Here is a 27,530-nt window from a genome sequence, read left to right on the forward strand (position 1 = left end):
GAGTCAGTGCCGAGCTCTCAAAACCCGAGAAAAACAGCAAAACAACAGGAATCTGCCCTTTAATAATCATTTTAATGTCTTTTTAAAAGGTGAATAAGAGCGTTTGTTTTTCTGGGATTAAAAGTGTGAATTCAGCTGTAACTGGAAATATCTGCACTGCTAAACTGTGCTGGACTGAGGAGCACAGCTTTACACACCTGCTCACGTTTACAAGCACGTGCCCAACCATGTGGATGGCGGCCATGCAGTTACCTCATGCTTCTCAGGCAGCAGCAGCCTGTCACTCACACAGACACAGAGACAGCGCTGTGTATCTACTACTTCTTGTGCCAAGAATCAAAACACTGCAACATGACTTTTACAATGCTTAAACGATATATCGTGCAAGCCTATCCAACACTATTGGTGTAATTTTGGTTGCCAAGGATTTTATGCCACCCTACATAATATTGCAATATATATATATATATATATATATATATATATATAATATATTAATATTGCTCTTTAGACTACTCCTAAATCTAGTAGAGGAGTGTGGGGAAAAAAGGCAATCAACTGAAATTACTCCATTATTCTATTTTGATGCAAAACAAAAAAAAATTATAAGAAAAAAAGCATGAAGAAAACATGAATTAAGCATGATTAAAACAAAATATTTAAAAGAAGGAAATTGACAAAATTAATAGTAAGTAATGAAATCTAAGAACAAAAAGCAATACTAACAATGTTTAGAGCAGAGCAAGTTACACAGTATGGAATTAAAAATATATATATTTTCTAATAACTTTCTTCATTATAATCGTTTGTCAGTTATTTGAAAAATCCTGTTGCCTTTTTTAATTTAGCTAAATTATTTTTCACATTTTTCTACTTTTTGCAGCCTTTGGTTGTTTTTGCACTTTAGTGCATTTTGTGTTTGGCTTTTTTCCAACTTGTTTGCAGCGTTTTAGTGTGATCTTTTTCTATTCCATGTTTTTTTCCTCAGTCAGAATGGTTTTAATGCTGTTAATTCAGGGTTAAAATGTTTGATTGTGATTGAATTTAAGCACAGAGCTCTTAATGCTATAGTTGTTTTAACTCTCCAGATATAGCACGTTAGCATCGTGTTAAGATGATGATGATGATGATGATGATGATTGTGATTATGGGAAGATCTTCCTCCTCTCCTGTTTGAATGTTGCTGAAGAGTGTGTCTGACTCTTTAGAAGGAGGAGGCTCTTTTAGAGAGATCTATTTTCCACCTGGTTCCTCTCTGTATTTTTAGAAAATCCCTCGTTCCTCCAGCGCTGGCCGAGCGTTTGTAGCCGTCAGCATCCTGCAGCTTCTGGCAGAGTGATCTCCTCTGCACTGCATCAGCTGATTTTACCCTGAGATCTCATCCTCCTCCTGCTGCTGCTTTACCTCGTTTCTTCTCTTCCTGTAGAGTTCTGCAGAGTATTAGTGGAGTTTCTGTAGAGTAGAGTTCTTGCTAGTGCTTGGGATGCATTTTGTACATACCTCCATACCACTAGAGGCGCTGTGGAGCGCTGTGTAGAATAGCACCTCCAAAGAAGAGCACATACAGCTCATAAAAGTTAGCCTCAATCCGTCCTGCCTGGAGATAAAAATGAGAACAGCACTTTATCTGACGAGCTCCTGCTGCTGTTCCTCACTATATGAGTGTTTTTATCTGAGTAAAATAACACACATTATAATGCATTCATAAGGCATTAAAACATGGCTATACACTTAAAAAAGGCTTCCAACTTATAAACACACCCTCAATAATCCTAAAATATATTTTTAACCACTCAAATTATTCTTGTCTTGAGTATAATATTAGTTATAATCAGTTATAATGTTTTGATCAGACTTTCATTGTGGGACCAAATTATTAACGATAGATAGATATATGCTATTATAACATATATAGTAAATTGAAATTAAACTCGTGTATTACTTGTGCAATAGAACTTTTGAGAAATATATATTTGAATACTTAAACATTGAGTATTTTAGATCTGTTTATAGTGCTTATGGAGCTATTTTTATAAAGGAAGCCTTGGTAAAGTGTTAAATTTGTTAGTGCATCTCTTTTTAACTATATTCTTCAGCTGTTTTTCTGATAATAAAGTCTGATTTCTTCATATGTATTATATATATATATTGGGACAAAGTAATACTAATACTAATCAAAGCCTTAGTTTAAAGCATTAGTGTTTTATATTATATGTACTCCTAACAGTAGAGTAAATCAAATCAAATAAACAAACCTATAATAAAGCTCAGTCATGCAAACAATAAATAAAACAAAACACAGTGGTATACGTGATATATATTTGTGGTCATACAACCCAGTACTATATCTTGGGCTTGGTCTTGGAGACCCCTGACCTCTACAGTTTACTGTTTAGATTTGACTAATTAACCAGCTTTTTGAGTTAAAGCAGAGAAGCACTAAAATGTTGGACTGAAGGTCTGCAGAACCGGCGGAGCTTAATGGGTTTAGGTTTGTGGGTCTGATCCCCACTTTAACGTTTGCCATTGAGGTCATTTATTTGATATTTTGCCCCTATCACTAGTGATGCTCCAACACCAGGAGGGTAAAAAAGACTAGCACATGCCTCCTCCGATTCATGTGAAGTCAGACTCCATCTCTTTTCGAACCACTTTTGCAGCAACTCGGTTCTGATACATCAGCTCACAGACGCAGCCTTGTGCTGATCCACATCACCCTAGAGAGTGATGAGGAGAAAGAAAGAGCGCCATCTACTGTACTGTACCCACCCAGAGAGAGAGCAAGACCAACTGTGCTCTCTCAGGGCTCCGGCAGCTGATGGCAAGCTTGTTTTCTTTGCATTATTTGAGGTCTGAAAGTTCTGCATCTTTTTGTTATTTCATCCGTTTTTATAAATATAAATAAACGCTCTAAATGAGAATATTTTTATTTGGGAGAAATGTTGTCTGTAGTTTATAGAATAAAAACAACAATGTTCATTTTACTCAAATTTAAAAACCACAAATACCATAGCAATGCCTTAGCAACCACTTGGCAACACCTTAGCAACCACCTACCAACTGCTTAGCAACACCATAGCAACCACCACAGATACCATAGCAACGCCTTAGCAAGCACCTGGCAACCAGCTAGCAACACCTTAGCAACCACCACAGATACCATAGCAACGCCTTAGCAGCCACCTAGCAACTGCTTAGCAACACCATAGCAACCACCACACATTCCATAGCAACGCGTTCGCAATCACCTCGCAACACCTTAGCAACCACACACCAATGCCTCAGCAACCACCTAGCAACTGCTTAGCAACACCATAGCAATGCCTTAGCATCCACCTAACAAGCAGCTAGCAATAACATTGCAATCACTACAAATACAATAGCAACACCATAGCAACGCCTTAGCAACCACCTGGCAACACCTTAGGAACCACCGAGCAACTGCTTAGCGACAACTATGCAACGACCACATACACCATAGCAACACCTTAGCAACCACCTTGCAACTGCTTAGCAACACCATAGCAACCACCACAGATACCCTAGCAACGCCTTAGCAACCAGCTAGCAACACCTTAGCAACCACCACAGATACCATAGCAACACCTTAGCAACCACCTAGCAACTGCTTAGCAACACATTGCAACCACCACAAATACCATAGCAAGGCCTTAGCAACCACCTAGCAACGCCTTAGCAACTACCTAGCAACGCCTTAGCAACCACTTAGCAACTGCTTAGCAACACTATAGCAACCACCACAGATACATAGCAATGCTAATGCTTTTTTGTCATACTAAGGATATTCTCCATAAGATCAGAACAACGTGTAATATGATGTGATTTTTATGGTAAAAGCTGTATAATAAAGCTGATTTTAGTGACAGCCCTGTGTTATAGGTATGATATAGAGGGTGGTTGCAAGTTGTATAGGCTGTATAATAAAGTTGATTTTAGTGACAGCCCTGTGTTATAGGTATGATATAGAGGGAGGTTGCAGGTTGTAGGAGCTGTATAATAAAGCTGATTTTAGCGACAGCCCTGTGTTATAGGTATGATATAGAGGGTGGTTGCAGGTTGTAGGAGCTGTATAATGTAGCTGATTTTAGTGACAGCCCTGTGTTATAGGTATGATATAGAGGGTGGTTGCAGGTTGTAGGAGCTGTATAATAAAGTTGATTTTAGTGACAGCCCTGTGTTATAGGTATGATATAGAGGGTGGTTGCAGGTTTAAGGAGCTGTATAATGTAGCTGATTTTAGTGACAGCCCTGTGTTATAGGTATGGTTGCAGGTTGTAGGAGCTGTATAATAAAGCTGATTTTAGTGACAGCCCTGTGTTATAGGTATGGTTGCAGGTTGTAGGAGCTGTATAATGTAGCTGATTTTAGTGACAGCCCTGTGTTATAGGTATGGTTGCAGGTTGTAGGAGCTGCGTGACGCATGTTTTTAGCTGCGCTGCTCCGCGGCTCAGTTTTAGTTCGGAGCCTCAGTCTAATAAAAGCCTGAAAAGACAGAAACTCAACACGCCGACACCGACACAGATCTTTATGACGGTTTTAAACGGTTGGAACGCAGCCAGGAGGAGAAATGCTCATTGAAATTTAGTTGATTTACTGCGTTTCCTCTCTGTGCCCTGCGTTTATAAAGCTGAATGTGCACTCAGGGGCAGATATGCCTTATTTTATAACAAAAACAGTTTTTATTAATTAAACGTGTGAAAACGTTCTCCTGTGCTGCCATTTTAATATTTGTTTCCTGTGATTTTTATAGTGATTAGTAAAGATTTCACGAAATATAAGCAGGATACTTTAATGATGATAATTATAAATAATACATATATTATAAATATATAATAAATGATATAATGTTCTTCTGTGCTGCCTTTTTAATATTTGTTTCCTGTGATTTTTTATTGTGATTAGTAATGATTGCACTAAATATAACCGGTATACTATAATGATGATAATTATAAATAATAAATATATAATGAATCATTAATAAATATATAATAAATTATTAATACGTAATATAAAGTTCTTCTGGTGCTGCCTTTTTAATATTCGTTTCCTTTTATTTTTATGGTGATTAGTAATGATTTCACTAAATATAACCAGGATACTATAATGATGATAATTATAAATAATAAATATATAGTAAATATATAATAAATAATTAATAATTAATATAAAGTTTTTCTGTGCTGCCTTTTTAATATTTGTTTCCTGTGATTTATATCGTGATTAGTAATGATTTCACTAAATATAACCGGGATACTACGATGATAATTATAAATAATAAACATATAATAAATTATTAATAAATATAAAATAAATAATTAATAATTAATATAAAGTTTTTCTGTGCTGCCTTTTTAATATTTGTTTCCTGTGATTAATATCGTGATTAGTAATGATTTCACTAAATATAACCGGGATACTATAATAATAATTATAAATAATAAATATATAACAAATAATTAATAAATAATATAAAGTTCTCCTGTCCTGCCTTTTTAATATTTGTTTCCTGTGATTTTATATGGTCATAGTAATGGTTTCCTAAATATAACCAGGATACTATAATAATAAATATAAATAATAAATATATAATGAATAATAAATAAATAATTATAATGATACTGGTCAGAGTGCATTATTAATATAATTTAGTTCATATATAATATACTAGTGCATCTAGAAAAATTACAATATCATTGAAAAGGTATTTTCAATGTGAAACTCATATATTATATAGATGTATTACACACAGAGTGACTATAACATGTTTGCACTCGCAAACTAGCCTGACAGGCTTTCATCATGGGAGTAGAATATTAATAATACATATACACTGTTTTATTATCATATTTAATTTCTAACATACTGTAATCACAGCTTATGATGTATAATTTTATAATAATTTATAGTGCATAACATAAACATGGCATTAATTAAGCATTATAAACATGGTTATAAACATTTATAACAATATGTAACATATTTTAATGCATCCTAAATTGTACTTCCGGATTAAAACATGATATATCTCTCACTTTTAATATATGTTCTTGATGGACCACTGTCATTTTACTTAGTGTGCAACAACACTTTATAATGCATTATAAATTAATATTATCAGACCTTCACATGGCCTCCATTGCTCCAGAGTCCAATCTATACAATCTATGCTGTTTTATCTGGTTACTCTCACTGATTAGGGCTTTTCTTGAAGCTGTTTAGTCCCTTTAATTTCTTTTTTCATTCATGTGGTAAAGCTCTTACTTTCCCTATTAAACAACATATCCCTATGTTCTAGCACTGTTGTTTTTCTTCCATTTGATTAATTTCACCAAACGTTTAAGTGATCGCCGATCACAATCATTCAGGGTATTTATTTTCTGACCACATTCCTTCCTTGAAGATGATGATGTTCTTCTACTGTCTTTTCACTGTTTTATAATAAAGCGTTGGACGGTTCTGGACGGTAACCCCTTAAAATGCCTTAATTTTTGTTTTTTCATTTTTCTGCCTGATATTTCACATTGAATCTTAAGGATTTCTATTCAAGCATTACATAAAAAGGTTTCACGTTTAATAATAAACATTACTAAGTAAATGTAAGTAAATGTGCCACTTTAAAACTATAAAAAATAAAATCATAAAATTTCCTAAACTTAATTTAAAATCCATACTTTTCTGAATACAAATCAAACATTTAATTTCCTCCAAACCTTTTTTTTTTTTTTTGTTATGTTTTGTTATGTTTATCTAATTTGCATCTATTTTCAAACCTGCAGAATTTGGGTTGATTCCTGTTACTGATCTGAAATTATTCATCAGATTTTCCGAATGTAAATACGTTATTTTACTGCAGGGAAAATGTTTTTTTTCATCACCTACACCTGTAGCTGTAGGGTTAGCAAATGAGAAGCTACTCCCTGCATCAGTTAGTTTAAATAACTTGTTGCCAGCTGAAACATATTAATCACCCATACAGTAATTCTTATCCAATGGGAAGAACCCATTCTGGTACTAGTGGTGATTTTTTTTTATTTTTTTTTTATTTAGCCATTCAATGTATAGTCATGTTATAGACATGATGTTTATAGTACATGTTACTATTTTAACTATAGACCAAAATAATCACATGCAAAAACACAGTTCACAATACATACAATAAAAAGGTTTATGATGTGTTACACTTAAATAAAATATTTCAATATTTATAATGCGTTGTATAAGTGCATTTTTATATTAACAACATATTATTATAAACACAAGATTTAAGACTTAGATTTAAGTTTAAACGTGTTATTTTATCGTGATTTCAGGACGATGGCCTGTGTTTTCTGCAGCTCAGCTCTCTTTATAAGGAAACGTATGAGGAGGAAATATTTAGGAACACACTGCAGCCTTATAAAGGCATCGTACGCCGCTGTGCAGGGTAAAGAATGAAGCTTTGCTGCTGCAGATCTGCTCTCTCTGAGCTGTGTTTGGTTTGTGTTTGTGTCTCTGCAGGGCTGGGAGGAGTTTCCCAGCTTCAGTTGTGTAATCCTGAGCTGCTGAGGACCGGAGGACTGAGGTTTGTTTTTACTTTATTACACTTTATTTACACAAACAATATGTAATTAATGACAGAAGTCATGTAAAACCTCTGCTGCAATCCAGTTTCACAACACTGGAGACTGGAGTTGTCTGCCCCGCCCCCAGCTTCCCCATTAGAATAGAAAAATGGTGACATCCTTGTTGTCTTTTGGCCTCTTCCACACCTGTAACTTTTTGGTTCAGGCTAAACAGAAAAATATAAAAGGATTTTAGAGCACCTTATGTCAGGTTCACACTACACGACTGGTTGTGCTGTGATCAAAAGTCCTTCAGCTGTTGAGACTTTCACACTAAATGACTGATCAGCAACACGGAGTCACAATTTACACAATTTCTCACTGTTTAAACCATAGACTGTGTTTAACTAGACAGAGCATCGTCTCTCAAAAGCGAAGCCACCACAGGTCGGGCGCCCCCTGCTGTTCGGTTTCAGAAAGCTGTGTAACACCACCCATCCCCATAGGTTTCAATGTTAAAACAGAGCAACTTTCAATCACGTTTTTTTCTAATATACTGTAATTCTACCTCCATTATTTAAATGCAGCAGCTAGTGTAACCTCTGCTTATATTGTTGAATTTTAATATCCCCACAGAATTCATTTTTAAAAACGTTTTTCAGCTCTATTCAAAAAAGGTGTGGTTATTGTAAAAGGGCTGCTTATGGGCGGGACCAATAACAGACCGCCAGCTCCACCCCGCTCCGCTCTGCAGCCTGTGACCTCGAGGCAGCCCTCAGGGGCGGGGTTATTTAAATGAGTAGGCGGTCTCTCCACAGTCTTTCTCCCTCCTCTGGTCTCTACTGCGCTCTACAGACTCGGGTTTCAGGATCGCCAACATGGAGGAAGATTTTGGCTTCATTTTCATTGAATTAATCTTTTTTAAACTCTGGTTGAAAAACTCCGACTCACCTGGGGTAAAGGTAGGGTGGTCAGACTCTCTATAAAAAGCTCTGGTGAGTTTTGGACCCCTGGTTCTCTGTCTCTCTTACTGTGATCTCATTGGTTGTATGTAGCCGCTACTCCTGACTCCCAGTCGCCGACTGAGTCAGATCACTCTGAAGAGCTGTGGTTGTTATCTGGTCATAAGTCATAGTTTCAGAAAATAATCTCTCTGCACTAATAGAAGGCATTATCAACCACAGTGCACAGTGCAGTGGGTGGTGATGATGGTGACCGGCGGCTTCTGGCTGGAATTGGTTGTGATCAGATATTCAGTGCAGGAGACCCTGCCCATATATTCCATATTCCAACAGGCTTATAATGCTAATGATTTGTATGGAATTAATTGAAAAAGAGCGTGTTAATGGTCTTTGCATGGGCAGTACTATGCCTCCATCACCATAAAACTGATATAAAACTGCCGATAGTAATACAAATACCGATAACACGGCTCTTTTAGTTTATTATTATTATTGGTATTATGATGGTTACATAATAAGACTGAAGCAGACCACACATCACACATACACAATTGCATTTAATGTTAATGCATTCCAAAGTCATTTATTTAAACACACTTTATATATAATACTTTATAATAATATAATAATTATTATTATTATTATTTTGACATGTAGTGTAGTGAATTACCTTCAATGGCTAACGGCTAACCAGCTAACCAGCGTCGCTAACTGTATTTCAGAGCTGAATTAATCACTGTTTTGTGTTTTTTAATAACAGATTAATTTCTTAGTGCTGGTTAGAGTGAGTAAAATCTGTGGTTTGATATTAGATGTGGATTATGGTTAATTAATTATGATTAAGCTGAAGGCCCAATGCTAGCCAGGCTAACAGACTGCAGATTTGACTGAAAATGGCTAACAGCTAACTGGATATGCTAACTGTATTTCTGAACTAAATTAATCTCTGTTTTTAATAACAGATGGGTGTGTTTGTGCTGGTTAGTGTTGTAGATCCTGTGGTTTTATAGGATATGTGGATTATGAGTATTGTTTACTCCAGTTTATAGTTAAAGTTAATACCTTTACAACACCAGAATACAGCTGTAGGTGCTAATGCTAATGGTAGCTAGGCTAACAGACTGCTGGTGTTAATGGAGATGCTAACGGCTAACCGGCGATGCTAACTGTATTTCTTAGCTAAATTAATCACTGTTTTTAAAAACAGATGGGTGTGTTTGTGCTGGTTAGTGTAGTTTGTAGATCCTGTGGTTTTATAGAATATGAGGATTATGACTATAGTTTACTCCAGTCTGTAGTTTAATACCTTTACAACACCAGAATACAGCTGTAGGTGCTAATGCTAATGGTAGCTAGGCTAACAGACTGCTGGTGTTAATGGAGATGCTAACGGCTAACCGGCGATGCTAACTGTATTTCTGAACTAAATTAATCTCTGTTTTTAATAACAGATAGGTGTGTTTATGCTGGTTAGTGTTGGTAGATACTGTGGTTTTATAGGATATGTGGATTATGACTATAGTTTACTCCAATCTGTAGTTAAATTTATACCTTTACAACACCAGAATACAGCTGTTGGTGCTAATGCTAGCCTAACAGACTGCTGGTGTTAATGAATATGGCTAACGGCTAACTGGCGATGCTAACTGTATTTCTGAACTAAATTAATCTCTGTTTTAATAACAGATGGGTGTGTTTGTGCTGGTTAGTGTTTGTAGATACTGTTTTTTATAGGATATGTGGATTATGAGTATAGTTTACTCTGGTCTGTAGTTAAAATAAGACCTTAACAACACCAGAATGCAGCTGTTGGTGCTAATGCTAATGCTAGCTAGGCTAACAGACTGCTGCTGTTATTTCTGTTCACCCCTCAGACGCTGAAGTGAAAAATCTCCAGATAATCGACATTTTTCTGTAGATAATCAGCTAAAGTTACTCAGTCAGCCGCAGACTGAAGCTGCTGGGGGTTCAGGGTAAACTCTGGAACTGGAATCCGGATCAGTGATTAGTTTCGGGTTTAATGTTACGGCGGGTTTGTAGTCCAGCTCAAGCTGCGGACTGGAATATGGATATTTGATATGTTAAATTATATCGCCAATATCGGCCCCGATATCAATATTGTTTCAGATCGGTGGTCCCATTGCCAGAATATAACCATGCTTTATTTCTGCACCCCAAGTCCATTTTTTTAGACCAGAGTTCTACTTTATTATATATTGGTTGGTGTGAACAATGCTTTAATGCAAACATCATTCAAAAGCATCTGAAAAGCCCTTTTAGGGATAAATAAATAAATAAATCTTCTGAAAAGATCTTAAATATATATGTATATTTTTAGTTGTTCCCCATTTACTGTCTAGGAATTGTCTGTCTATTGTTATATAGAGAATCACATCTTGCAGTGTTTTATGATGTCACTGGCGGGGATGTGCTGCATACACAAAATAATAAAACCCCAGAGGGAATAACCCATTAAAATACAGGCTGCTGAGGCTCCTGAGGATACGGATACGCTCGTGCCAGTGCAGCGAGTGTGAGCTGGTTAAGCCTCATTAGCAGGATGGAAACCTTAAGAAACACCTAAAGTGACACCATGTTCAGCACTGGAGATTTATACTGCCCTGGAGGAGGGGGGGGGGGGTGTCTGGGGACGTGGTCTCTTAAGGATAACAGTGTTAAAAAAGCCGTAAATAAAATGTCCATTCATAAATTCATAATAAACATGGAGAGGAATTAGTGCCAAATAGAAAAGCAAACACTACCGTAGAAAGGATGCATTGCTTTTCCCCAATAACATGCACTAATATTTATCAAAATGAATTTCAAAACCACTATTACAGTACATTTCACCACACAAGAATTTACACATTCAAAACCAAACGCTGAATTTGCATCAGAATTGCACACAAACCTCTTTAAAATGCTATAAATCAGCTCGACTGCATGGTATTCCACTGTGTGATGGTGCTATGAATGTTCAAAAGCAAACCACGAAGCACAGGATTGCATTTCGTCTAGGAGCATCCCGGTATTTCTGCCAAAATGAAATGTAATTACTGTTCTAATATGAAAACACTGGCCTGTACCGCGGGCTGACGCGGTGTTTGAACCAGCGTGCAGCAGCTGATTGGCTAATCAGGAGGTTAAACAGACAAAATCTACCGATGAGACAGAAAAGTAGCATCAGCCGCTAAAGACCAGTGATCAGTGAGAGGATGGTTCCAGTCAGTAACAGGGTTATAACTGTCTATAACTGTCTCTTAAACACTGCAAGCTAACTCCATTAATAACACCTTTTCATGTCTGGGTTGTGTTGTGTTGACGTTCACAGTGCGGCAATAGCATTAGCTGCTAATCGCAGCACTAAGCGCTAGCTCTTTCACCTTTCAGAGACGAGTCTGCGTTTTTGTCATGTTAAGACAAGCTACGTGGGACGAACCGCTAGCTAATATCACGCTGGATTACCGAAACACTCAAGGTTCCTCAGTGTAGCTCTATTAGGTGACATTTACCAGCGCTAAGTGTTGCTAACCGTGCTAAAATAAGTAAGTAAATAAACGGAAGCGCTTTACTCCCCCAAATAAACTTAAAGTTTTCAGGAGAGAAATATATCTAGTGTAGATTAATATCCAGCACGTGTTCATCTTTAAAAGAAAATGTTTTTTAAAGAATTTAAAAAGAGTTTACAAGTTAATAAAAAAAAAAGAAAAGTTCTGTTTTTTTCCCCCAAATTGATTTTATACGATTACTTATTGAAAGGGATCTTTTGATTGAGATGGTTCTTGCTGAAGGAGGTTCTACAGTTTAATCACTTACTTTTTCTAGCATGCACCCTGGATGTTAACTCGATATTTGTAATAAAAACAGGAATAGTATCACAGGAATTGTGATCATATTTAGATTATTTTCTAACGGGTTGCCTCATCCTTCGTTAACACTCGGAGGGTAGAGCGCGGTGTATGTAACTCTGCTAACAGCAGTAATTGGAGTGCGGTGTTTAGTCTGAGCTGAGGTGGAACTCGAGTGATGCTGTATTAATAGCTCAGCTACTAATCTATTCCTGAGACGGAGCAGGAGAACATTCAGAGTCCTCGACACCCTCTGCAGCTAATTCATCTTAAAATGTCACCCAGGAGCCCGAGACCCACACCCGATCCAAAACATCCCCCATTAGACCTGCTGCTGGTTCTCTTAGGCAATACTTTGACCTGGAAATCAAGAGCACTACTGAGAAATCTCCACGCCGCCCACATGCTCTTCTCCAGGGTATCATATCACTTCAGTAGTGTTTTATATTATTATATTACTATAGGTGCACACTGAAAAGCAGTTATCTTTATACTTAAGACACTTTTCAGTCTTTAGCAACCACCTGGCAACACCTTAGTAACAAACTAACAACAAACACAACAAACTAGCGACACTCCAACAAGCAGCGAGAAAATACTACTTTTCAACACTATCACAATCACTGGGGACACCATATAGGCCACTCAGCAACACCATGGCAACCACCTAGCAACTACTTAGTGGCACCACAGCAACCAGTCGGCAAGACCATGGCAATCAGCAACAGCAACAGCAACCACTGTGGCCACTGTGGCCTTGTAGCAACACTGTAATATCCACCAAGCAACACTTTAAAAATCAACCATCGACTACTTAGCAATGCCATAGCATCCACTGGGACTACCATATTAACCATCTACCAACATCGTAGCATACTCTAAGCAGTCAGCCATCGACTACTTAGCAATGCCATAATAACCACTGGGACTATCATGTTGATCATCTTCTTAGCAACACCGTAGCATCCACCAAGCAACACCTTAACAATCAACCATTGACTACTTAGCAATGCCATAGCATCCACTGGGCCTATTAAATTAACCATCTTGTAACACCATGGCAACCTCTTGGCAACACCATAGCATCCTCCAAGCAGTCAGCCATCGACTATTTAGCAATGCCATAACAACCACTGGGGCTATCATATTAACCATCTTGCAACACCATGGCAATCACCTAGCAACCACTTAGCAACCTCTCAGGAACACCATAGCATCCACAAAGCAACACCCTAACAATCAACCATTGACTACCTAGCAATGCCATAGCATCCACTAGGACTATCATATTAACTATGTTTCAACACCATGGCAACCTCTTAGCAACCTCTTAGCAACAGCATAGTATCCTCTATGCAGTTAGCCATCAGCAATTTGGCAATGCCATAACAACCACTGGGGCGATCATATTAACTATTTTGCAACACCATAGCATCTGATCAAGCAAAACCCTAACAATCACCCGTTGACAATTTATCAAAGCTATAGCATTTACTGGTAGTACCATATTAACCAACTTGCAACACCATGACAACCTTTTAGCAGCACCATAGCATCCACCAAGCAACACCCTAACAATCAGCCATCGACTACCTAGCAATGCCATAGCATCCACTGGGGCTTTCATATTATCCAACTTGCAACACCATGGCAACCTCTTAGCAACACCATAGCATCCACCTGGAATACCATTTTTAACTAGAGAGGACCATATTAGCCTACTATTTTGTGTAAAGTTTCAGGAATCTCACTTTTGTTTTCTCGTTTCAGTTTTCCCCAGGAGTTACCCGTAGAGAACAAGGCCTCCCTAGTGAAGAGCGTTTCTGATATTGATGAGAAACTCCTCGCTGTGCTGCCTAAAGGTGAGCTTAGCTAAGCTAAGCTAACTGCTAATCTCCAGTCAGAGACATTTAGAGGGATTTTTTTTTTAGGATTGTGATTGAGATGTGTTTGTAGTTTCAGAGCTAAGAAAGCAATTTGAATCCACCATCAAAAGTGACCCAAAGATGAACAGGTAAGATATCGTCCGGTCGTTTTTATGGTACAGTCGTTTCTGTGTGATTAATAAATACTATTTGACAGGAATATATCATATGAATATTTATATAATATGTTACCATCACATGTTTTGTGTCATGTCATGACCTTGAAAACATAAAAATGCAGAGGATCTGGAGTGCAGAGAAATTTATATTTTTTAATATTAAAAGTATTATTAGCACTATTATTATAAAATGTGTAATTAATATATATTTTTAAGGAAAGGGGAGTGTAATATTTTATATTAAACACAGGAAAGAAAGGATTGCGCGACGGCTGGAGGGTATCGAGACCGATGTGCCGTCTGCTCTGGTTGCCAGCATGCAGCACACTCCCGGCCTGGTGACCAATCGGCTACTGGAGGAGGACACGCCGCGCTACACGCGGGCTTCAGACCCCAGTGAACCCGGCATTGTGGGTAAGATATCACAAATTTACATAAAACATCATAAATATAATAATAAGCACATGTTTAATGGTGTACTGGACTGGAATTGCTGGAATACTGAGGTTCCTCCAGGTAGAAAATCAAGCAAGAACACCAAATACATTTCTGTAAATTCCACCTTCCATAATCCTACCACCACCATGTTTGTAGACTTTTCTTTTCTGATACTCCTGGACACCATCTGAGCCATTCAGGTCTATCTTGACCTTGTCAGACCAAAGGACCTCGTTCCAGTAATCCATATTCTTAGTCTGCTTGTCTTTAGCAAACTGTTTGCATGCTTTCTTGTGCATCAGCCTCAGAAGAGGCTTACTTCTAGGATGGTTTCTTGCAGACAGAGTTAATTCAGTGTGTGCAGGGCGTATTGTTTGAGCACTGCAAGCTGAATTCTCACTTCTTTAACCTCTGCAGCAATGCTGACAGCACTCGTAGATCTATTTTTTAAAGCCAATGTTTGAATATTAGTCTGGATACATGGACTCATCTTTGGTGGACCCTTTTTTGTCTGAAGTTTATTTGACCATGCTATTAAAAAAACATTCTTGGAGAAGTTCATCGGTTTAAATCGGAGTTCATTTGGTTTTTTTGTAGTGAGACGCTACAGTCGAGATGAGATAGAAGTTCCAGAGCGACAGTCCAGACCACGTATGCGGCCTGATCACCAGCCACCCGCCCATCCCGACCCGGCACCCAACCCGGCAGGGTCCGACCCGGCCAGCCTCAGCTCTAAAGCCGAACGCATCGCTCGCTATAAGGCTGAGCGCCGGCGGCAGCTATTGGAACGTTACGGAATCCTTCTGGACCAGGAGGCGGATGCAGATTTCACACCGCGGTACTCCAGAGCGCGGCGGGAGTCCGACCTGTCAGAGAAACAGGCTCCGCCCGACAGGGGGCGGGGCGAGAAGCAGGAGGCGTGGCCAGAGGACGAGGGCCACGACCAGAACGCCAACAGGCCGAAATACAGCAGCTCGGGGATGGGGCAGGTATCCATGTCCACAGTCTCTGCCCCTGTCCACGTCCCTGTCTCCACCCCCGTCCCTGTCCCAGTCTCCGTCCCCACCCATTCTCCACCCAAAGAGCGAGCAGGCTCTTTCACAGGTCCAGAGAGAAAGGGGCGGAGTCTGGATTTGGAGCGAGAGAGAGAGAGAGCGATGAACTTGGAGAACTACAGGAGAACGGACCGGAGCTCCAGACCTCGCACTCAGGAAGCACCTGCCACAGCGGAGCTGGCACCTGCCACAGCCATGCCGGGCAGGGGTGTGGGTGTGGCTGTTGCGGCCGTGCCCAGCTCCCCGCGGACGGCCCGCCGCTCCTCCCTGCCCTCCACCCGACACGGCATCTCCCCCGGAGATCTGTTCATCGAGCAGCAGGCGCAGAACATCCTCAGCCGGCAGGGGTGAGTTTAACCCTTTACCTTCTACATCCAATAATAATAATAATAACCACAGTTAATAACGGTTAATAACAATTAAAGGCTTTTATTGCTTTATAAATCAAAAGTAGGGAAAACTCAGAGTTTACACAAATCAGCCAATAATCTGATTTTTAGACTTTTTTTTTGGCTTTACCTGACCAATAGATTTTGGATTGTTCTGATTTATATATTTGTCCTGCTTACACTAGTGCAATATCAACATATATTAATAATATAGTAAATTGTAATCCCTGTATTGCAAATACGCAACCCTGTTTATAAATATATATATTTTTTTATCAAAAGTCAACACCAGGGTGCCCAACAGGGTTGTTTGTTAATTTGTACATTTATTACATTTAATTTATTGATTACTGGTTTCACACTGCAGGAGGGGTGGGGCGATATGGCCCTAAAATAATATCACGATATTTCATATTATTTTTGCGATAACGATACTCTTGGCGATATGATAAAACATTGAATAAATTAATTTTTTTCAAGAATACACTACTGCAACAAAATTAATTTAATCAGATTTGTAACAGAAGTCAATGATCCAGAATGTCATGATACTAAAAATAACGCACTCCAAATATCTCCATATATCCAGGATTAAAGTAAAATAAATGATACTGGACAGATATAATCTGTCTCTAGTAGATATATAATGGAAATGAGAACAGTGTGAATTTTTCTTTTGATAAAACAGTAAAAAAGTAGAACTCTGATGTGATAATTAGGGGTTATATCATATTGGCAATATTATCGCGCGTGATATGATATGGCACACCCCTACACTGCGGTTTATTGTCATCGCGCTAAAACACATTTGCCAATATTAAGGTCATTATGGCAGGATGTAGTAAAGTCTTCCTATACTTCACACTGATTGGTTAAATAAGAGATGCATATCTGATGATGGCAAATTTCAAATTCCTTTTATTAGTGTTTATAAATAAACAAGTTAATCTACAGCTACAGTAGATACAGCAGAATCACTGCTTTTCTTTTTCTTCTTCTATTGTTTAATCACTGTTGAGTCACAGTAGCCGAACTCCTGCTTCCTGTAATTCATCTGAAAATCATAAAACACCAAAAAACATACCGGATTATGGTTGAGTCAATAAGAAAATTTTTAACTATAGTTCTGGGAAAAAAAAAGTTGATTTTCGTTGATTTTACCAAATTAAAAACCTCTGGAATATAATCAAGAGGAAGATGGATGATCACAAACCATCAAACCACCAAACTGAACTGCTTGAATTTTTGCACCAGGAGTAAAGCAGCATAAAGTTATCCAAAATCAGTGTGTAAGACTGGTGGAGGAGAACATGATGCCAAGATGCATAAAAAAAACTGTGATTAAAAACCAACCAGGGTTATTCCACCAAATATTGATTACTGAAATTTATGAATATATTTGAGTAATTTCTCATTTTCTGTAAATAAATGCTCTGAAAAATGAGAATATTTTTATTTGGAATTTGGGAGAAATGTTGTCTGTAGTTTATAGAATAAAACAACAATGTTCATTTTACTCAAACATAGGAGCTATCAGATTAATTTAACAGGATTAAAGTTAGTAAATGTTTTTATTTAGACCTGTTTTTCAGCAGTGTGTGTGTGTGATTTCTGGGCAGTATATGTAGAGGATGTTTCTGTGGCGGGGGTGCTGATGCTCGTCGGGGGGGGGGGGGGGGTAAATGCTGAATCGGGGGCTATTTTTGTGAGGTCAGGAGTGATCTGGCTGAGAGTAATGCAGTGTAAAGAGCAGAGCTGTAATCAAACCTTCAGCTACACTTTCACTTTATACAGCTCTAACTAGATCCAGTTTATACACACAACCCTTTCCCATCATGCACTGCACATGATATACATCTTTATGCTTTCATGCTTTCATTGATATTTATTAGTCGAATCTGTAGCACATTGATACCTGTATAAGCGTCTCCTTCTTCAACAACAACTAAAAAACCCCTCATATTAGAGAGAGGAGAGACTCGTAGCTTTATAAAGGGTTATAAATGGATGAGTTAGCAGCTCATATGTGGAGCATCTTTTGCTGTAGTGGAGAAACAGTAAACAGCTGCTCTCAAGTTCATGCTCAGGTCCAGGAGGTGAAAAAAAAAAGGACAGGTGGTTTGCTTTTGCTGTTTTTTTATCAGCTATAGCTGCACAGCTGCACCAAGAGATACAGTGTGGGTACGAGAGAGGAGAAGCACGTAGCACTAATGCTAATGCTAATATGTTAAAAAAAATCAATTTGGCACATTTACACAGACATGAAAAAATCTGATTTGAGCCACATTGAGCAAAAAATCAGCTTAAATCACTTCAGCCTGGTAATGTGAACACAGCCTTAGATACCAACCTTTTTTTCTTTTATTGAAAATAAATATATATATATATATATAAGTTATATATGAATTGTCATTATATACAAGTTATTCCCTTTTCCTGTCAGAGTTCCCAGTTCCCAGCAACCTTTAAGACCTGTGCATCAAACCCATTTTAGGCCAATCACAGCACTCGAAACAGTGAGCCACCACCACCACCACCACCACCTTTGTGGGTAATTTAAGGTTTCAGTCACTTGATATACCATATTTTTCACATTATAAGATGCACCCGATTATAAGATACACTTTACGACACTAGTAAGGAACAGGGGTGAGTGAAGCTGAACAGTGAAAGAGCTAGCGCAGTTTGAGGCTAATGCTAATAATGCTGCTCCAGCCTCTGTGCTGGAGAAACTTTACTGAAACTCCTGTATAACTCTGCTTCCTAATACCTCACTGATAGACAGATTAAAAGAAAATTAAAGGATTTTAAGCACGCTTTGTAGTGCATATTTGGGACTGAATTTCTGAGTTTGCTGCTGTGCTTTAATGTAAATATTGGTTCAAATTAATTCATCTTGTAAAAAGTCTATTATGGAGGACCAAAACTGCCAAAATTAAAAATAAATAAATAAATAAAAACGTAAGTAAATTACTCAATAAAAGTAATATGGTGATAAAAACGCTAAAGACTAAATATAATTAATATAAAAACGAATATACAAAAACAATTATATCCTAATAATGTGTTATTAATGGGTTTCTTTATTAACATTTTCTTTTCAATTTACTTTTATTTATTTACATAACTATTTATTTCTGCATTCATTTATTTATCAAATAAGGACAAGGAAAAACAGAAATAAACAAATTGAGAAATAAATAAAAACAGAAATAAATAGTTATGTAAATAATACACAAATTTAGAAAAATTAAACAATGTTAATTGAAAAACCCATAAATAACAATTTATTATGATATTTATTTTTATGTATATGTATTTATTTTTATATAATAATAAGAATATTTTTTTACCGTTTTAGTCACCATATTACTTTTATTGAGTGATTTTATTGAGTGAGTATGTTTCCATAGATATCTTGTTGGGGTTATGGTTAGGGTTAAAATAGAGACATAACACATATATCTGTTTACTAAAGCTTTTAAATAAAATTGCTTGTCATATGAGTGTTTTATCAGCTTAGCTAATCAAGTTATCAAACATGCCACATGTAAAAAAAAATTACAAATTGCATAACTGCTTTGTATTATGGTTCTTTGCTACCAAATACATGCCTATGATTTCTTACCGCTGCCCTGAAAGGTTAAAAGGTATTGCTGAAACTGGGATTTACACAATATGCAGAACAGATTTCAGACATATATGTATAGGAATATAAAAACACTGTGTATTACCGAAAACTTAATTCATGCTTTTAGCTCCTTGAATCTATATTCCAATTATGATTTCGTGTAACAAGGTCGATTTTTGTAGAGTATTGTTTAGGGTGTTTTATATATTTGTTTAGTGGCTTCGGACATGTTTCTTTATTGTGTGCGTTTCACTGATTTTCAAAATAATGTCTTAATTACAAATAAATTTTACTAAATGGCAATTGAATATTTAAGTCATTTATTTAACTCCAGCAAGGTACATTTTGGTAATTTGAGTTTTAATTTTTAAAATGTATCTAATGCAAGACATTCTAGTGAGATGAGACATAGTCTGGAACCCGTTTGGACCACTGTCCTCATGTGTAAGTTGTACTCTGATGTCTCTGAAGTGACTCTGAAGCGTTTGGGCTACTTCCTGTCTAAGCTGTGCTGTTCTGGCTGATGTTCTTCAGCTTGGCGTCACACTTTCAGAGCGAGTGGTCTCTGCTGAAAGGTTCGGACGGAGACTCAGGCTCAGTTATCAGCTGGCCCTCCAGGTACCCGAGTGCTGCGACCCCTCGTAAACCACAGTCCTGCTAACTTGGGTTTGCTAACTTCATTCCTGGACATCCCTAGTCTCCTTAATTACATTCCAACTGACAATAAAACACCACACCCACAGTGCACCACTAATGTCCATTAAGTCCCCTCTCCCGTTCCCCTTATTGCTCTCCATTTATCTGTTTAAAATATTATACCTGATCCAGTTTCAGGTCACTGAACTACTGAATTCATATCTACACAGTCTGCTGCATCACTCTGATACATCACCAAGATTTATAAACAATGTATTTAACAGATTTCACTAAAATTTAAAAATGTAAAAGAGTGGTGCAGCACAAAGGTGTACGTATGACATTCAACAAGTTTTATTAAAAAAACTGTCCACTTATGAGCTGACTGCAGTTAGTTCTATACCTGATTTTTTATCAGTTTGATTGGGGGAAAAATGGGTGGTAAAGCCAAAGTTTTGATGTTCACCAACAGGTAGGTTGTGTCATACGGTTTCAATGGAGTTACCATTGGTGCGATTACAGAATTAATCAAAAACCATTGCATTATTTTTTTTACAGGTGGAGATTTTCAGGGTCTTTCTAATTTTGACCTTTTTGTTCCCTCACAAAGAATACGAGTGAGAGAAAGACGGGCGAGGGAGGACAGCGTAGGACGGACCTCTGATTCAGGATCAGATGGATCCTCCGTTAGACGTCACCCTACAGTCACTCCTCCTTATTTGTCACCTCAGTCCGAAACCTCAAACCAGTTGCGTACACGGAGTGCAGAACCCCCGGTCCAACAGCAGAACCTTAACGCAGAACCCTTACATCACCACCGAACACAAAGTGCAGAACGCCCTGGTCGTCAGCGTGTACCATCAGGTGAACCTCAGAAGCCCCAACACACAGCTGAGACAGAACCTCATTGGGTACAACCTGGCACTATTACTATAGGTCACACCATGGATTACAGGCAACCTCAGCAACCTATGTCAAGGTACATGGACCACAACAAACAACCTTCTGAAACGTCTGCGCCGCTTCATCAGCCCATCTCTTCAGGCTACAGAGACTTTCAGCAGCCGTGGCATGGCCATGCAGATGCCCAACAACCGGAACCAAGACACAGAGAGATCCGTCAACATGTGCATGTGCAGGGCAGTGCTGGTCACCGCCCTTCTAAACAGTTACCACCCAAATATGAGCATGCTCTACATATGTCTCCACATATGTCACAGGGACAGGTACAACAGGTTGTGTCTGGTTACACTCATTGCCAGGCGCCTCCTTTTAGTCCCACAGAAGATCTGCCTCTTCCTTTTGGTCAAACTCCCTACTCTGCGGCACCCTACCGACAAAGTCAACCGCCTGTACCTTTGAATGGGGATACTGCTCATTCTTCTCCTGGACCTCCAAAAAGCCTTGAATATCTTGAGCCACCAGACCCTCAGGGCCATCCATCAGTCCCACACAGGGTGATATCTGGTGGTGGGGCAGGTGTCGATAGCAGGCGAAGAGCCAGTGCTGATCATATTCAGCCGGTTGAAAGAGAAGGTCGGTCGGCGACTCGAGCTGATCCACCCTCGGAAGGTCTGCTGAAGAGCAGAAAAGCAGTGCTGCCTTCGGAAATTCGCCGCAGGCAGAAGAGTGTTGACGACACCATGCAGAGACACTCCGACGAAGCTTTAGAGGGAAGGAGAAGTAGGAGGATCTCCCAGGTGGAAGAACCAAAGGGAAGATCTGGAGACGCAAGCAGACAATCGGACGAGGGTGCAGGCAGAGGCAGAAGAAGGGTCAGCAACTTGAAGGCAAGAGAAGGGAACGCTGATGAGAGAGTTGGTCAAGTAGGGGATGAAGAATTTCAAAAAGATAAAAGGATAAGCCAGTTGCCGCAGAGAGGAGGTCGAGAGGATGCAAGGATCAGGCAGTCGCAAGAAAGAGAAAGAGAACAAGTTGATAGAAAGAACACGATTGCGCGAAGATTTGAGGATGATCCCAAGAGGGAGGTGGACAAGTTAGACGAGAGACAGGGAAGAGATGTAGGTAAAGTAAGTCGATTAGATGTAGTTCAGCAGTCTGTTGAAGCGCCTGTTGATGAGAAGGCAGGTTGGGTAGATCAGAAATTGCTACGGGAAAGCAGGAGAATTCGTCAAACGGAAGATCCAAGGATGCAAGTTGAGATTCCAGTCAGGCAACTGAATGAAGTTGAAGAAATGGAAAGTGAAGGTCAGAAAGCTATGCACAGAGATACGCCCGAGGGATACGGTAGGCGAAGGAGGATCAGTCAGTCAGAGAACGACGATGGGAAAGTCAGACGCAGAAGGATAAGCCAATCAGAGGATGATTGGAATGGACGTAGGGTACACAGAATCAGCCAGTCAGATAAGTGGGATGAAAAAGATCAGATTGATCAGTCAGGTCATCAAGGGGATCGAGGCGATGGAGACATTCATCAGAAGCAGAACATGCCAGAATTCATGGACACCATGCCTCCGCAGCAACAGGCCAATGAACCTTCAAATCAGAGGTTGTCGGATGGTGGTGGGTACTTGCAGAAAGGCTCCTCCCTTTCTCAAGCACAGCACAGGGGAAGCAGAGACGCCGGCGACCTCAAGCCGAAAATCCGGACTCGCTCCATGTCGGACATCGGTGTGACTCAGCGCTCTGCAGCCCTCCGCAGTCTCGAGCGTGCCGCGAGTCGGGAGTCTCTACCGATAGGAATAGGAATCCAAGCCAAGGAGTCGGGAGCTGCCAATGGGGAAGTGGGAACCCTGGATACACGAGTTTCCGTGGCCAAGCTCAGACATTCCTACCTGGAGAATCTTTCCGGACGCAGGCCTGAACTGTATGCAGATGTGCAGTGTGTGGAGATGTTTGCTCAGATACTGACTCTACTGATCTACCTGTGTGGAGAGCATGTCTTTATTTTATTTTTATTTTTTTATTTTTGATTGATTTGAAGGCTTTTATTTCACTTTAATAAAGGTGCACTAGCTTAGGTCTGCTTAGAATTTAGAGCATTTAGAGTCTTCAAACTTGTTTCTGAAGAACGACTTGCAGAATACCCTGCAGATTACACCTCTATCCCAAAGCAGGTGTCCCAAATAATTTCTTATTGAATGTATTTGAAATCCGATCAAATTTGCGGCGATTCTACCCTGTCTGAATGGAAACGTCAGATTTTATAGCACTTTTAAGCCAAAGAGAAAAAGTGTCAGAATTTATTATACCCAATTTATTTACAGTCAGCTTAGATTTTCAGTATTTTCAACAGTACAGTTAGCAGTGCTAACCGAGGTTAGCAGTAGTGCTAGCCACGGTTAGCATTGCTTAGTTCTAACCCAGGGTGCAGTTAGCTAGCAGTTCATCCTACGTAGCTTGTTTTAACACAGTTATGTATGAATTCTACCAGTCAGGTGTTAAGGAGCGGTAAAGCCACTCCACTGAAGCACTAAGGCTGGGTGCAGCAGCATTAGCATTAGACGCTAACCGCAGTGCTAGCTCTTTCGTTGTTCAGAGGCGAGTATATTGGACTGTAGTCTGCGTGTTAAGCCGCTGGACGCACTGTCAATTTTTTTGGGGAAAATTAAAGTATTTCAAGTGCGCCTCATAGTGCAAAAAAGACGGTACAGTAATGCTGTGAAATTGTTTTGTTATTTAATAAAAAATAATTCTAAAAAATTGTCTGTTCATCATAATTACTAACCCTAATCAATGTTTGATTTTTTTTTTCTAAATCACATGTATCGTAGTCAGTTTGGCATGTTTGTGTTTTTGAGAAGCTGCATGATTGTAAAATAATAATAATAATAATAATAATAATAATAATAATAATAATATTCAATAATAAATAAACTAAACTATGTGGTTGTTGGTCGTTTTGCATGGGATTATTTTCAATAATTATTAATATAATTGTATTATTTTATTATTTCGTGATCTCATCATATTCCTCGTCCCTCTTTTTTTGTTCGTTTCTTTTTGTTCTGATTATTTTGGACTCTGGTACTGAAGGGACAGTAAACCTGAGCCAGTTGCCGAGGAAACGGAGTCGGCGGGGACCGCCGACCGGGAGAGAGGACCCCGGCGACCCCGGCGGTACATCACCCCGGGAGACGACCGGAAGGCTTCTGAGAGGTTCAGGACTCAGCCAATCACATCGGCCGAACGACTGGAGACTGACAGGTACGGTGAGAAAAAGGGCGGGGTAAACACGGCAATGACCAATCCATACGTATATGTATATATTTTTAAAAATGCCGTTTTTGTCCTCTTTTATACACTAAATATAACCACACTTTATATGCAATATATATGCAGAATAAAATAAATATAACAGTATCCATCTGTGTTATTTAACCCTTAAAATCTTACAGACGGATTTTCCCTCCAAAATCTCACCTTGTGTTCTCAGCTTAATTACTCAGGAATCCCTTCACACATTAACATAATCCATATATGGTTAGAAAGGGGCGGAGCTTACTCTTTCTAAAACCAATGATCACATCCCAGTGCGGTAAAGCTAAATCTACAAGAAAACACCTAAAAAAGTGAAAAATCTCCTTCCCCAACCAATATTATTTACCTTTAGTGCTTCAAACATATTTATATGATGTTTCATCAGTAACCAAATAATATCAGTAATTTTTTCCACAGAAAAAACAGTGTGACTAAACTACCTGCTTTACTCAAACTAAAGCTAGGTATGGTGTGCGCACTACTTAATATAGTTTTTATTTAACTTATTGCACATTTTTATTAAGTAGTTATTTTGCACTAAACTAAATTTTTATTTATTTAGACTAAAAAGTTTACATTTTGTATATATATATATATATATATATATGTATAATTTTCTTAGTGTTTCCTGAAATATATAAAATACTGAAAGGCATAGGCTGCTCTGAGTGTCAGGTTTTTAGTATCTACATCTAATCATACTAGAGGTGTGATTATTGATTATCAAGAAAAATAAAATAACTCCACCTGATGCTGTTTCTCCATGTATTTAATCAAAGTAATAATTAATAATCCATGTAATGAACTTATGTTTTTTTTTTATAACTCATAAACACTCTAGTCTAACCAGTTTTGAAAAGATTAGAATTCACAGTGTGTGCATGTTACCTCTGTACCTCATATATAGAGGACTACATAACTCATACAATTCTAAGTCAATAGACCTGAAGTAAAGTGTTTTCTGAACCACTTAAAATGATCAGTTGCAGCACTTTTTTTATTTTTCACTCTTAGATTTTTTTCTCTTTTCTTTCTCCAGGTCTCGGCTCAGTCCTACAGAGCTGCAGAAAACTGAAGGTGATGCTAAATAACATTTTGTTAGATAATCTGATAATAAATCAAATAAAAGATCAGTAATAAATCGGAATGATTTAAATTCCTCTCTGTTTGTTGTTTTTAGGAGATGAGGAGAAGTTGGACGAGAGAGCGAAGATGAGTGTAGCAGCTAAGAGATCGCTCTTCAGGGTACAGAAATTCTACCTTTCTATTTTTCTTACTTACTTTACTACATCATCTAGAGGAATGGACCAATAGAAATGCTGCAGGGTTACTTAGAGTCAAATATTTTTAAATGGACTTCCATTTAAATTGAGTTTTGATTATTTAGCAAGGAGAACCCATTTATTTGAATGATAAGTAAATTTTAGTTTCGAACATTTAGGCACTTAATATAAAATCATACAATATTTTAAAAAAATTAAATCTACATTACTCTTTAAAAGCATTGTGTAAAGACATTATTGTGCCATTAATAATAGTCATTTATATAAATCATATTTTATAATAATATACAAATTATTCTTGGGGCAGTAGATCATCAAAAAATTGCAATAATATGGTATTATATTATCAAAATATTAGACATAAAATGCTCCAAAAACTGTGATTTCTTCATAATTTAAAAAAAAAAATGAATTGCTCTTCAAATAAAATTTGTAAATGAAATAGTATGGTATTTTATTTTTAGTGCTTTAGGGCCGTAAATTGCTTTCGAAATTACTATAATATTGTTTGTCAGCATTACCGAGCAGCCTTTATGATAGGGAGATCACTGGTTAGAATCCTGTTCATGCAGCTTGCCATCAGCTGCCGGAGTCCTGAGAGAGCACAGTTGTCCTTGCTCTCTCTCTGGGTGGGTACAGTACAGTAGATGGCGCTCTCTCTTTCCCCTCATCACTCCTAGTGATCAGCAGCAGCTCAAAAAGAGGCGGAGTTTGACTTCACATTTATCAGAGGAGGCGTGTGCATATAACCGTGTTTTTTATTCGTTTTAATCTCCTCCACCAGTCTTACACACTGCTTTTGGATAACTTTATGCTGCTTTACTCCTGGTGCAAAAATTCAAGCAGTTCAGTTTGGTGGTTTGATGGTTTGTGATCATCCATCTTCCTCTTGATTATATTCCAGAGGTTTTCAATTTGGTAAAATCAAAGAAACTCATCATTTTTATATGATGATATATATTGATATATACTGATAGTAATATATTATTTATAAATTAAATTTTCTCCACATGTCAGGAGCTTGAGAAGACTTCAGAAGGAGGCGTTCCTAAACCTCGATCACGAAACTCAGCAGTAGAGCGACGACTCCGGAGAACCCAGGACCGATCCCGAACCCAGCCCGTTACCACAGAGGAAGTGGTCATCGCTGCCACGTAGGTCACTTCCTGTAACGTCAGTATACGACACATTCCTGTTTTATCATGTTAGCATGTACCTTTAAGGTTTAACCCTTTATTTATTTATTTATTTACTACATTTTGAGCTAGACTTTATGGGATACACAAATTGTGGTATATATGTTCAGGCTTTCAGTTAACAGCTGTGCTGAACTCATCAAGAGTTAATTACAGTTAAAGTAAAGTAGTGAAGAGGTAGAGTTACAGGTATACAGTGAATAGTGAATATTTGAGTAATGTTCTAATCCAGATTATGAGAAGAAACAACTACTCAACTAAATAA

The 27,530-nt window shown here is 38.2% G+C and overlaps 1 protein-coding gene across 11 annotated transcripts in view; it reads left to right on the top strand.

The window, feature by feature from the left end:
- Positions 1 to 27,530, top strand: part of svilb (supervillin b) — a 91,584-nt gene that overhangs the window by 18,112 nt on the left and 45,942 nt on the right. For 9 of the 11 annotated variants that reach the window (XM_049476890.1, XM_049476881.1, XM_049476885.1 and 6 more), the window contains exons 2-12: positions 7,519 to 7,582; positions 14,143 to 14,234; positions 14,329 to 14,386; positions 14,667 to 14,830; positions 15,452 to 16,256; positions 20,464 to 20,547; positions 21,176 to 23,392; positions 24,562 to 24,732; positions 25,826 to 25,863; positions 25,967 to 26,031; positions 27,087 to 27,223. In XM_049476890.1, the coding sequence (XP_049332847.1) occupies positions 14,379 to 14,386; positions 14,667 to 14,830; positions 15,452 to 16,256; positions 20,464 to 20,547; positions 21,176 to 23,392; positions 24,562 to 24,732; positions 25,826 to 25,863; positions 25,967 to 26,031; positions 27,087 to 27,223 (3,689 nt within the window). In that variant the 5' untranslated portion in view covers positions 7,519 to 7,582; positions 14,143 to 14,234; positions 14,329 to 14,378. The remainder of the gene's footprint in view (positions 1 to 7,518; positions 7,583 to 14,142; positions 14,235 to 14,328; positions 14,387 to 14,666; positions 14,831 to 15,451; positions 16,257 to 20,463; positions 20,548 to 21,175; positions 23,393 to 24,561; positions 24,733 to 25,825; positions 25,864 to 25,966; positions 26,032 to 27,086; positions 27,224 to 27,530) is intronic. The other 2 variants (XM_049476886.1, XM_049476891.1) reach the window with 2 other exon arrangements.

Source organism: Astyanax mexicanus, chromosome 4, assembly GCF_023375975.1.
Source record: "Astyanax mexicanus isolate ESR-SI-001 chromosome 4, AstMex3_surface, whole genome shotgun sequence".
NCBI classification, from domain to species: Eukaryota; Metazoa; Chordata; class Actinopteri; order Characiformes; family Acestrorhamphidae; genus Astyanax; species Astyanax mexicanus.